Raw genomic sequence first — 13,330 nt, 5'->3', positions numbered from 1 at the left:
GGCCTTATTTTAACATTTACATTTAAGTAAGCAATTCTTTTTACACTTGATCTTAGCCAAAAGGCCAAGAAGCGATAGCAATTCTTTGTAAAAGATAGGATTGTAGCTTGTATGTTGTGTTTAAATTTTTCGGTATTTATATGTTATGGATTTTTTCCATGTCAGTAAATATAGATTTTTACCATCATTTTTAACGCAGACTTGGTATTCTATTGTATGAATATGATAGTTTATTTGATTAGTTTCTTACTGTTGAACATTTAGATTGTGTCAGCTTTTCAGGCATACGGACAGTGCTATAGTGAACATTTTTGCGTATAGAATATCTGGTGTTGAGTTCTTATAGCATACTGAGTTCTAAACCAGGTATGCTCTTCACCCTCAAATTTTTTCATCAGTATTGGGAGAATTCAAAAACACTTGTTAAATTAGCAGTTAGTTTCAGGACCTTATCATTAGTATGGCTGAGTGTTGGCTTCTCCACCAGTGAGACTTGCAGTTAATCCCCAGCACTGTTGCTTTTCCTCAGGGGCTTTAAGAAGTTGCCTAATTTCTCTCAACTTTGGTTTTCTGATCTCTAAAAGGTGTGAATAATGTTTCTTACAGAATTGTGGTGAAGTTTGTATGTGATAACATACAGATGGCTATAATTTCTTGTTCCTTTGGTGACTTGGGCGTATAAATTGATACATAATAATAAGTTGTTAATTCATTGTGATTCTTTTGCTGAATTGAGAATGAACATAGAGGTAACTAAGATCTAAAACCATAAAGTCTTTCTCCTGGGTCGTAGTGGGGTTGACCATTTAATTTATTATTTAAACGTGGACTCTCTATTCATACTGCCAGACTTTTAGTCTGGACAAATAAAAATTGGGACACTCAAAACAGACTGACATGTGTGGTCACTCTGGTCACAGCTCATAGTTCTCTAACTGATAAATCACTGAATTTCAAAACCTTGATTCTCTGCTTTTTTAAACTTGGAAGATGCTGAGGTGCAGGAGGTGGGGGAAGATAGACCTAGGTTTGTGCCCCTGGGATAGATTTCCAGGCTTGGCCACTAAGGCCCTGGGGAGAGCAGTCAGCCGCAACTGGGCGGACTTGCCAGCCCACCCAGACGCCTTTCAGACACACAGGTGTGATTGCTGACTGTCCTAGCAGAATGAAAGGTTTTTTTTTTATTTTTTTAGATGTTTGTTTATTTTTGGGAGAGAATGAAACAAAGAGAACGAGTGGGGGCGGGACAGAGAGAGAAAGGGAGACAGAATCCAAAGCAGGCTCCAGGCTGAGACACAGAGCCCAGTCCAGAGCTCAAACTCACAGACTGCCAGATCATGACCTGAGCTGAAATCCAACATTTAACCGACTAAGCCGCCCAGTCTCCCTTCAGAATGAAAGGTTTTTATTTTTATTTATTTTTTTCAGAATGAAAGGTTTTTAAAAACACATAAATGACATTTTTTGTTGGACAATATTTCACATTGCAATATGCTTCTGTTTTTGCTTTTGCTTTTTAAGCTGGTCCAAGAGATAGTTACATAACTGGAAACCATTGATAATATTTTAACTTGTCATTTTTACAACTGTCCATTTGAAACACTTAAAAGTAGGGTCAAAGTTAATATGTTTTGTTCATATCTAAAATGCATATGTACATACAGCTTTTTAAACCTAATAAATAGTTCTTGATGTTAATCATGGAGAATGATATTCACATCACACTATTGATTTAGTAATACTGAACCCTTTTAAGACGAATATTCAGAACTAATTATAGTACAGATTGAAATGTTTCATTATGAGTTACAGTAATATGAATAATTGTACTTTAAAAAGAGTTGGCTTTGCTAAACACTGTTTAGGAGGTTTTAATTCTTGAATTATCATGACATTTCCCTTGTAAATTTTCATCTGCCTCTTTTTCTCTTCTGTTTATTTTAAGAGACTGTTTGGAACAAGATGAGAAAAGTGTATTTTAAACTATTTTAACAGATAATTTTGTAACTTTTAGGGAGATCTTTCACAGATTGAGAAGGAATACCAGGTTTTACAAGAGCAGCTTAAGGAAGCATGTGAAAATTATGAGCAGATTAAACTCAAGGTCTCGGAAGAGACCAAGGACATGGAAGAAAAGTTGAAAAGGAACTCAGAAGAAAACAAGGTAATTCTGTCCGAAACTTCTCTTTAGTAGCGTGTGGCATGATCAGGAGGTCTGTACTTTAGTAGCCTCAGTTAGCTGAGTCAACAGCATTGTTGGCTGAACAACGGATTTTTTCTTAATAATGCTTTTTTAAATTTCTGTATGACATTAAAGTAGCAGTGTTTTTGCAGTGTTTTGGAACCTCTGCTATATGTTGCCTTGTAAGAAAAGGGCTGTGAATCTGGGTTTTCGTTTATTTATACTCAGTTGCTTCTTTAATAAATCTGTTTTCTGGTGACTGAGATTTTTGTTTGTTTTTTAATTTACATCCAAGTTAGCATATGGTGCAGCAATGATTTCAGGAGTAGATTCCTTAAAGCCCTTTACCCATTTAGCCTATCCCCCCTCCCACAACCCCTCCAGTAACCCTCTGTTTGTTCTCCATATTTAAGAGTCTCTTATGTTTTGTTCCCCTCCCTATTTTTATATTATTTTTGCTTCACTTCCCTTAGGTTCATCTGTTTTGTCTCTTAAAGTCTTCATATCAGCGAAGTCCTATGATATTTGCCTTTCTCTGACTAATTTCACTTAGCATAATACCCTCTAGTTCCATCCACTTAGTCGCAAATGGCAAGATTGCATTCTTTTTGATTGTCAAGTAATATTCCATATATATATATATATACACACACACACACGCACACACACACACACACACACACATATCTCACATCTTCATCTATCCATCCATCGATGGACATTTGGGCTTTTTCCATACTTTGGCTGTTGTTAATAGTGCTGCTGTAAACACTGGGGTGCATGTGTCCCTTTGAAACAGCACACCTGTATCCGTTGGATAAATACCTGTAGTGTAATTGCTGGGTTGTAGGGTAGTTCTAGTTTTAATTTTTCTGGTGACTAAGTTCTAAGTTAATCCTTGTTTATATTGAGAGGCAGTGTAGCATTAGTGATTCATGGTGTGAGCCTTGGGGTCCGACCAACTGGGTTCAGATTCAAGCTTAATTCCGTACCAGTTCTCATCTTGGGCAAGTTACTTAACTTCTTTGTGCTTTAGTTTCGTATCTGGAAATTTTGGGTGACAATAGCTCCCATTTCACGGGGGTAGATTAATACTTGTAAAGTACTTACAACTGTGTATTGTGTAGTACGGGCTCTGTAAGTATTGCCTCTGCCACTATTATTACTACTACTATTGTCATCATCATACTCTGAAGGAAATGTAAGACTGACACATGAAGCTTAGGCATATTTGATCTGCAAAATCACCTAGACCTTCTTGAATTGACCTTGAATTCCATCAGCTAAGATGGATTATAGTTACAGGTAACTGGCTATTGGAATTAATTAGTGGCAAGGCACACTGAATTGGTGGGAAAATGAATTATAGATGTAAAGGAATCTTCGCGTGTTTCTTTTTAAAACGAGGTCTTCTGTACAGGCATAACAAGTGGATGTTAGGCAATTTAAGAAAGGAAGGATTTACACTTATCGTGGTAAGCATTGCCTAATTTTTAGAATTGTCAATTCACTGTCTTACACACCTGAAACAAATTCAACATGGTATGTCAAGTATACTTCAATTAAACACAAAAAAGTTAAGAATTTGTTCCAGAAGTCTGGATCAGTAACTGTGGTAGCATATTAAATAGAAGAAAATTAGCTTAGTGGGATTTTAATCAGGGAATTATTGGTATTTAAGTACACCCAGAACAAAAGGGTCAGTTTGTAAAGGTAGCTGTTAAAATACTGCTGTTGTAATGGTTACCACGTTCCTGTTATAACTTGTCTTCACTTGGGATGAGACAGGGGAGATTTGAAGGGTGAGAGCAATTGAAGAAACCAGACTTTCTGGTCAGTTGCCTGGTTGAATGAGATCTTCTGATTGGGAGAGGAGAAAAGGAGCAAAAATAAAACCCTGCACAGTAGTCACTCATAGAACACTAATTTGAGTAAGCTGTCTGGGGGCTTAACAAAATAAAATATTTTTATAAACTTTCTATTACCTCAGTAAAATTCAGTTTTACTAAATCCATATGAGAATGCTTTTGGCCACCTGATTAAGTGATGAGAGCAGATTTTCAGACTCTGCCACTTGGGCTTCCGGTGAGTGAGCTTTGCTTCTCTCTGGCAGAGGCTTGTCCAGCTTTATAAACTGCTGGTCTGACTGGGTCCTGTCTTTGTGCAGTTTCTCAAGGCATCTTCCTTTCTTTCTATACTTGACCAAGAAATTCACAGTGACTCAGTCACCTCGGGTGGAGGGCTGCTAGGGAGCCACAGCTCTGACTGGGACTGGGCTTTTAATGTGCTTTTTTAACTTCACTGAGGCTCAGGTCTGCTTTCAAGTGGGGGGGGTCCTAAGAGTGTAGTCGGTCTGTTTTTTAAAAGAGCCATTATTTAGTCCCCCAGTTTTAGGCCTGTTAGGTTGTTAGATTTCCCATGTAAAATGTAGGCCCGTGTCCTGTCAGAATAAATTGCTCATCTGAGTTTTTAGGTTGTTGTCTATACAGGAGCCGATGAGATGTAGCTGTGGCCATTTCTTTATTAATCATGATTGTGTTCATAATTCGCTTGTGGAGAAATCTTTTATAAACATGAAAAGAAATGTGTGGCTTTTATTGATCTTTCCCATGGTCTTGGACTCTCTAGATCACTGAGGTCATCAGCTAATACTTTTACTTGAAAGTTGGTTGATACCACATACTAGGTACAACCACCCTTTGCACTCTAGACAAGCGATAGCAAATCACGTTTCCGAGCTCAGGCATCAGTAAGGCTGCCTAGGTTGAACTCCAGCACTACTATCTGATACCTCTGTTACCTTAGTTTACTTAACCTCTTTGACCCTCAGCTTCCTCATTAGTAATACAATCTGTACTTCGTAGGTTTTTGAGGACTCACAGGGGTGGTTGGACGAGGGTGGTTTGTCCAGAGATACTAAATATAGTTAGAAGGAAGAGTTGTCCCACCCAAAATGCCGCTCATGCCCCTACTCAGAAAAATTGTTTATAAAGCAGTTAAAGAGTGCTTGGCATATAAAAAGCATCAATAAAAATCTGAGCTAGCTATTGTATATAGCTGATGGGGTTTTATTATCATGAGCTAGGATGGCCTTAATAGTTATTTAGGCCAGTTATCTGTTATGTCAGAGGAAAATACCTGTTCTAAAGCCAGAATCTCCTGTTGGTTTTACCTCTAACTTGCAGTTGGCAGATTATAACTGACTGCAGTATTGCTCACGGGTTTATGTTCTTTTTAATTTATTAAGATAAAATTCATCATTTTATTCATTACAAAGTATGTAATTCAGTGTTTTTCAGTATACTCACAATGTTATATGACCATTAACACTATCTAATTCCAGAACCATTGTCATAACGCCAAAAAGAAACCCTGTTGTACCCATTAGGCAATCATTGCTCGTCTCCCCTGTTCTTAAGGTACTTTAATGAGATTTTCATAGAGCTAAGATGGGTATTTAAGTTGACTTTGGCTCTTAAAACGTAATCAAAATAATTTTGACCTAGAATAAGTTAATGGAGTAGAATTTTAAAACTTTGTCCTATTTTTACATCAAAACAGAATCTTGGGCCCTGCCTGCCAAAAATTCCTCAGCCCACATCTGTGTAGAGGTGGGGTTCTCCTGTTCGTTCAGTCATGATCTTTGCCAGCTTCAGCCTTTTTTTTTTTTAAGTTTATTTATTTATTTTGAGAGAGAGAGCAAGAGCACAAGCAGGCTCCTCACTGTCAGCATGCTGCCTGAATGGGGCTTGATCCCACAAACCATGGGATCATGACCTGAGCTAAAATTGTCAGTTGGACACACTTAACCGACTGAGCCACCCAGGTGCCCCTCAGCCTTTTTTTTTTTTTTAAGTTTATCTATTTATTTTGGGGGCAAGTAAGCAGGGGAGGAGCAGAGAGAGAGGGAAAGAATCCCAAGCAGGCTCTGTGCTGTCAGCATGAAGTCTGACGTGGGATTTGATCCCACGAATCGTGAGATCATGACCTGAGCTGAGATCAAGAGTCAGCCGCTTAACTAACTGAACCCCACGTAGGCACCCTGAGTTCAGCGTTTATAATCTAACCTTTATGTAGCTCATTATGTGCCAGACTCAATTGTAAATTTTTTACATGGATTATTTAATCTCGAACAATCATAATATACTAATGTTACATAGTACACTAGTATTTTCTCCATTTTACTGTTAGGATATGGAGGCAGGAGCAGCTAATGCAACTTGCTGAAAGTCATACCAGTACTAAGTGGCAGAACAGTTAGTAAGTGTCAAGCTCTAGATCCCTTGCTTTTGTGCTCCCCTAAGAGAATGTCAGTTCCATAACCATTTGAAAAATATTTCTCAGCACTTCACAAGCAGTATGGATGTGTCAGTTAATTGCTGCCATAATAATGCTGAGTAACCACCACCCACAAAACCTTAGTGACCTATAATAGTAAACGTTAAGTGTGTGAGTCTGTGGATTGTTTTATCCCAGTTAGGCTGGGCTGGACTGTTTCACCTTTGGATCAGCTGAAGTTCTGTTGTTCTTGGCTTACTTGCTCATATACGTGGGGTCACCTGGCTATGGAATGATCTAGAATGGCCTCAGCTGGGATGATTGGGGCAACCAGCTCTGCTCTATGTGTCTTTCTTCTTCCAGTAAGTGCAAGGACAAGCAGGGATGGTCACACAAGAAATTTTCAGGCCTCTGCTGACGTCAGGTCTGCTAATATCCCATTAGATAAAGCAAGTCACATAGCCAGCCCAGATTCAGGGGTAGAGAAAAGAGACTGCTCTTTATGGAAGGAACCTGGATGGTCCCATGACAAAGGGTGTAGGTAAGGATGGGGCTGTGAATGCTATCCCTCTGCTATAGTAGGTCAGCACCAAAATTCACTAACATTCAGTAGTTAATCAAGAGCTTAAAAACCCTTCCATGATTGGTGCCGACCCTCCATCATCCACCTTCTCCTTTACTAGTTAGTTCTCTGCATTATCCTCTATACTTACTGGATAGCATTTGTCCTGTGATTTTTTTCACTTTTGGCTCTTTTCCTAGCACTGTTTCTTCTGCCTCAAGTGGCCTTCTTTCTCTCCAAGCCTGGCTCACTTCTCATTTTTTGGGTCCACCTAGCTCAGGCATCACTTTCTTAAGGGAGCAGTTGCTGATGGTAACCTCAGCTTTGGTTCAAGGTCCTTATTAATGCAATGGTAATAATAAATACCTCACTATATTATCCAGTGACTATTTGTGTTAACATTTTTGTTGAGATATAATTCATTTACCATAAAACTCACCCATTTAAAGTATACAGTTCTGTGTTTGTGGTACACATACACAGTTGCACAGCCATCACCACAGTCTAAGTTCATCACCTTCAGAAGAAATCTCATACCCACTGTCAGTAACTCTCCATTCTCCTCCCTCCCACCGCCCTAGGCAACCACTCATATACTGTATGGATCTGCCTATTCTGGGCATTTTATATAAATGGAGTCACACTCTGTGTGATCTTTTGTGACTGCTTGCTTTCACTTAGCATAATGTTTTCAAGGTACATCCATGTACATCCATCCATGTAACACATGTCAGTACTTCATTCCATTTTACTGCTGAGTAATATTCTATTGAATGGCAGTGCCACATTTTATTTATCCACTCATCAGTTGATGGGGTTTTTTTCCTACTTTTCGACTGTATGAATAATGCTGCTGTGAATATCTGCCATGAATATCTGTGGGCATATGTTTTCATTTCTTTTTTTTTTTTTTAAGTTTATTTATTTATTTTGAGAGGGAGAGAGAGCATTCCAAGCAGGGTCTGCACTGTCCGCGCAGAGCCTAACGCGGGGCTCAAACTCACGAACCGTGAGATCATGACCTGAGCCGAAACCAAGAGCCAGACACTTAACCAACTGAGACACCCAGGCACCACCATATGTTTTCATTTCTTGAGGGAATATGCTTAGGAGCAGAACTGCTGGGTCATACACTAACTCCATATTTAACTGCTTGAGAAACTGCCAGACTGTTCGAAAATAGTTGTAGAAGCTAACATCCCCACGAGTAGAGTGTATGAGGGTTCCAGCTTCTCCACATTCTCATTAATGCTTAGTATCAACCATCTTTTTGATTGTAGCCATCCTAATGGGTATGAAGTCATTTCTCGTTGTGCTTTTGATCTGCATTTCCCTAAAGGCCAGTGGTGTGGAGCATCTTTTCATGTGCTTATTGTCTATTTATATATCTTCTTTGGAGAAATGTCTGTCCAATTTTTTGTCTGTTTATTAATTGGATTATTTGTCTTAAGCATTTCATATATGTTTAATCTGGGTCCAAATTGCTAGTTAAATATATGACTTCTAGATATTTTCTCCCATCTTCCATACTTGAAAATATATTTGTCCGATTTCCATTTTGCGGGTTGTCATTTCAGCTTCCTGATGGCATGATTTGCAGCACAGTTTTTTATTTCAGTATCGTCCACTTTTTTCTTTTGTTGTTTATTTTTGATGTCATATTTTAGAAACCTCGTAATCTAGGGTTATCAAGATTTACTTCTGTATTTTCTTCTAAGAGTTGTACAATTTTAGCTCCTCCATTTAGGTCTATGACCATTTTGAGTTAATTTTTGTGTGTGGTGTAGTAATTATCATTTATGCATACTTCCCCCACCAAACTGTTGTTATCTTTTAATTTTTTTTTAATGTTTATTATTTTTGAGAGAGAGAGAGAGACAGAGAGCAAGCAGGGAAGGGGCAGAGAGAGAGGGAGACAGAATCAGAAGCAGGCTCCAGGCTCTGTGCTGTCAGCACAGAGCCCGATGCAGGGCTTGAACTCACAGACTGCGAGATCATGATCTGAGCTGTAGTCGGCCGCCCAACCAACTGAGCCACCCAGGCACCCTTAAACTGTTGTCATCTTTGAATCTCAGTGTACAGAATAGTTTTGCTGATGTTATCAAACAATGTGCATTTGAGCACCAAAGAACTGGGTTAACTGGGTTTAGTGAATTGCGGCTGCATATTCTGTGTCCGCCTACATCAGAGAACATCAGGCCTGCACTTCTGTGAAGATTGTTGCTTGAATATTTGCTAATATGTGGTTGAGGATATTATCCACTGTTTCATTTGACAAAATGTATTGGATGCTCCCTTCAGTATAAGCCAGGCTCTGTGCTGGTCTTTCGGGACTTTTCTGCAGCGTCCTCTTTATGAGGCCCTAAGAAGTTGTTTCGCTCTGCTTTCACTACCTGGGCTTCTTTGTGCAGCAAACTTGTTTTTATTTTGTGGGTATAGCTCACTCTGTTTCCTCGGATTTTGTCTACCAGAAAAGTTTTAATGCTCTTTCTAAAGAATGGCTCATGCCTCATGCCATTTACTTTTATATTACTCTCACTTCTGGTTCTGTATTACCATTTTTATCTTTTTATTTTGTTTTCTTTACCTACTTAGCATTCTTTTTATTTTGTCTTTTTTATTATTTATTTTGAGAGAGCATGCAGGGGAGGGGCAGAGAAGGAGACAGAATCCCATGCAGGTTCCATGTTGCCAGCACAGAGCCCGACTCAGGGCTCAGTCCCACAAACCATTGGACGCTTAACCGACTGAGCCACCCAGGCACCCCTTCCGCCTACCATTTTCTTATCCATAAAAAAGTCAGCCTTGCCCACTCGGCTACCCACAGGCTGTTAGGAAAGATGAAGTGTGATAATAGATGTGAAGCATTTGTAAAACTAAAGCCTGGGAGCACCTGGGTGGCTCAGTCAGTTAAGCATCCGACTTCGTCTCAAGTCACGATCTCACAGTTTGTGAGTTTGAGCCCCGTGTCAGGCTCTGTGCTGATGGTTCGGAGACTGGAGCCTGCTTTAGATTCTCTGTCTCCCTCTCTCTGTCCCTCCCCTGCTCATGCTTGCTCGCTCTCTCTCTCTCTCTCTCTCAAAAATAAATAAACATTAAAAAAAAAAACCCAAACATTAAGAAGCAAGGAGAAACCATTGAACTTGCCAGATAAAGCATGTGTGTAGACCGCCTCTAGGTTAGAGTCATTTAGGCTAGAGAGTGAAATGTGAACACTTCTAGGCAAGCTGAAGGGGTTCTTCAGAATCCCCGAGTGCGGTGAGGGGCTCTGAGTGCTGAGAGACCTGAAGGAAAGGAAAGGGTGTTTGAAGTATGCACTTGGGAGGCTGACATACCCTCTGTCAGGGGCGCTTAAATCAGGGGTCCAGTGAAACTTGAGGGTGTTGCAGAAGGGTCCTTGGAGTATGGAACGAATGTCGGAAGGCGGAGGCTACTACAGACAGGACTCTTTCGAGCAGGTTTCAGGGGAGATTCTGCACTTTCCCCTTTGCCTTCCCTGCACCATGTCTCTGCTCCCAGCACCCAGGATAAGACTGTGTCTTCTATAAATAGACTCTCATGGTCTGAGGACTTGCCCTCTGAACCCTGTAGACCTCCTTGCATCCAGTTCACAGTGTAACCAGGTGCATCCTGGAAGGCACTGGTAGACATTTAACTGACATTTCTAACATGGCTTTTCATGGGGAAATGCATTCCAGGTTACAACCAGCCAACTGGTCAGTGGACTTGGAATAGGGTGGGACTTGCCCATATTGGAAAAGGCTGTTTTGGGGAACAAAGCATACCTGATTTGATTGTGTGCTGTTCTTGTGCTAGAATAGCCTGTTAGAATAGAGGTGTCTGTTGTATAGACAAATAAGACTCAGAAGAATGTTGTTTCTTTCTAAATGGTTATGTTGAAAAGCTGTGTGAATTCAGTATTTTTATTCCTTTGATTTCTAGTCTTTGTCAAACGCTTAGAAATTTCTCCTCTGTCCCATCAAACTGACTGCAGGGCCTGGGGTGCCTGGGTGGCTCAGTCGGTTAAGTTTCCAGCTCAGGGTCCTGAGATCAAGCCCCCTGTCAGACTCCACACTGAGCATGGAGCCTGCTTAAGATTCTCTCTCTCCCCCACTCTATCCCTTTCCCCTGCTCACTCGCACTCCCTCTTTCTCTCTCACTCAAAAGTAAAAAGATTTTTAAAAATGACTGCAGGGTCAAAATTACGGGGTTCTCACATATTTATTCACAGATTTATTTAAACATCCATATCTAGGTTAATGTGCTGTTTTCATGCTTCCTAGCCTAGTACATCTTCTGTGCTCTTTTTTGTTAATGGGATTTTTAACTATTCATCAAAGGTAGAAACCTATCTTTAACTCTGTCACTTCTTTTTTTTTTCAATTTTTTTAAATGTTTATTTTTGAGAGAGAGACAGAGCATGAGTGAGGGAGGGGCAGAGAGAGAGGAAGACACAGAATCTGAATCAGGCTCCAGGCTCTGAGCTGTCAGCACAGAGCCCAACGTGGGGCTCAAACTCACAAACTGTGAGATTGTGACCTGAGCCGAAGTTGGCCACTTAACCAACTGAGCCACCCAGGTGCCCGTAACTCTTCTTTAGGTCACAACTTCTGCTTTAGGTCTCATATCCCACTTAGACATATGGTCTTATCTGTCCTCTTCTTTTAAAATTTCATTTATTTCTTTTTATCATCCCTACCATAATCCTTATTGTCTCTCACGGACTATTACAGTGAAATTTTTAAGAAATTTTACCTTCGTCTAACGTAGTTTTTAACATTAAGGGTTATAATTCATAATGGGCTATGAAATCAGTTTAATGGTGGTGACTGGAATTGTTTTCAATAATTGAATAGATTAAAAATATCAGAAAGCATCTCCGAAAGGGCAGTTCTCTTTCAGTTTGCATGTGTGTGCATATATATATATACGGTATGGATTGTTATTAAAATGTATCTGTTGTTTGGGGTCACAGTCAAGAAAATATGAAGGCCACTGATTTGGTCTACCACTTTCACATGGCCTCTTACCTATTCTTCTTCGGGTTTTCTTTTTTTTTTTCCCTCTTACCCATTCTTAATCCATCTCTGCGTCTTTCGCTTATTTTTCTAAAACCAGAATCTAATCATCTCACTACCTTGCTTAAGAGTCTTCACTGGCTCCGTGTTATCTACCGGGTAAAGTCCACCCTCCTTAGCATTACTCACAAGCCCCTTTATAATTTGAACCCAAGTCATCTCGGCTAGCATTCTCCCTGCCCTGCCTTCCATATGTCCACCTCGTACTCCAGCCACGTAGTGCCTCTTGCTTTCATTTGTACGTGTCTTACTCTTTTATCCTTCTGCCTCACTATTCCTACTGTTTGGGATCTGTTCTCCACATGGCATCTCATCTTTAAAGACAGAAATCAGAAATCACTGTTTTTAAGAAGCCCTTCCCAAATACCAGATAGTCTATCATGCCTCTGTGCCTTTTTGTTTGACAGCCTCCCCCCAGCCTGATTCGGTGAGGACAAGTGAGGCCCAAGGCTGTGTGTCATATGATTCTGTATCCCGGGCTCAGCCCAGGTCCTAAGTGTGCTCTGCTAAACTGGAGTTATTGATTGAACTAATGCACCACCACAATTCTGGTCTTTGGGGCTTTTTTTTTTTTTTTTTTAAGTAAATCTTCCTATTTATTTAAGTGCTTTCTAAAAATGTTTTTAGATATCAAAGACAGAATTAGATTGGTTCCTTGAAGATTTGGAAAAGGAAATTAAAAAATGGCAACAAGAGAAAAAAGAAATCCAAGAAAATCTAAAAGCACTAAAGAAGAAAATGAAAAAGGTTCTAAATGCCAACGAAACGTAAGTTAACAATTGAAAGGCAATGATTTTTTATTACTGGGGCTTTTTTGTTGTTATTTTAACATTTTTGATATTCAGTTTCAGACTATATCAGGTAGTGTACAAATTTAAATACTGTTTTCACCTCATTTTAGAGAACGTTCTGTGGGGACTTACCTGAAATTTTTCGTAAAACTACTGTGTTTGCCAATCAAGTGGGACTATGAATGAGCAAAGAGCTGACTTCCTTCTAGTCGGGACACCACCCCTTACTGTGAACATTACCTTTGCCCCATTTTTTCCTTGTCTATAAAGTGAGGGGCTTAGTCTAGATCTAAGGTTCTTTCCTGCACTAAGATTCTGTGATGATTATTTATAATTGCTTTCATCTTGAGCCTTTAAATTACTAAAATTTGGTCTTGTGGTATGAAGGATTTGGTAATGCATACAGGTAATACAGTTGTCAGATGGGCCAAGTTTAAGA

The 13,330-nt window shown here is 39.7% G+C and overlaps 1 protein-coding gene across 9 annotated transcripts in view; it reads left to right on the top strand.

The window, feature by feature from the left end:
• Positions 1-13,330, top strand: part of TTC3 (tetratricopeptide repeat domain 3) — a 125,754-nt gene that overhangs the window by 90,924 nt on the left and 21,500 nt on the right. For all 9 annotated transcript variants that reach the window (XM_027041624.2, XM_053220555.1, XM_027041620.2 and 6 more), the window contains 2 exons: positions 2,015-2,164; positions 12,728-12,867. In XM_027041624.2, the coding sequence (XP_026897425.2) occupies positions 2,015-2,164; positions 12,728-12,867 (290 nt within the window). The remainder of the gene's footprint in view (positions 1-2,014; positions 2,165-12,727; positions 12,868-13,330) is intronic.

The sequence above is a fragment of the Acinonyx jubatus genome, chromosome C2, assembly GCF_027475565.1.
Source record: "Acinonyx jubatus isolate Ajub_Pintada_27869175 chromosome C2, VMU_Ajub_asm_v1.0, whole genome shotgun sequence".
Lineage (NCBI taxonomy): Eukaryota > Metazoa > Chordata > Mammalia > Carnivora > Felidae > Acinonyx > Acinonyx jubatus.
This window is presented reverse-complemented; position numbering and strand designations above follow the sequence as displayed.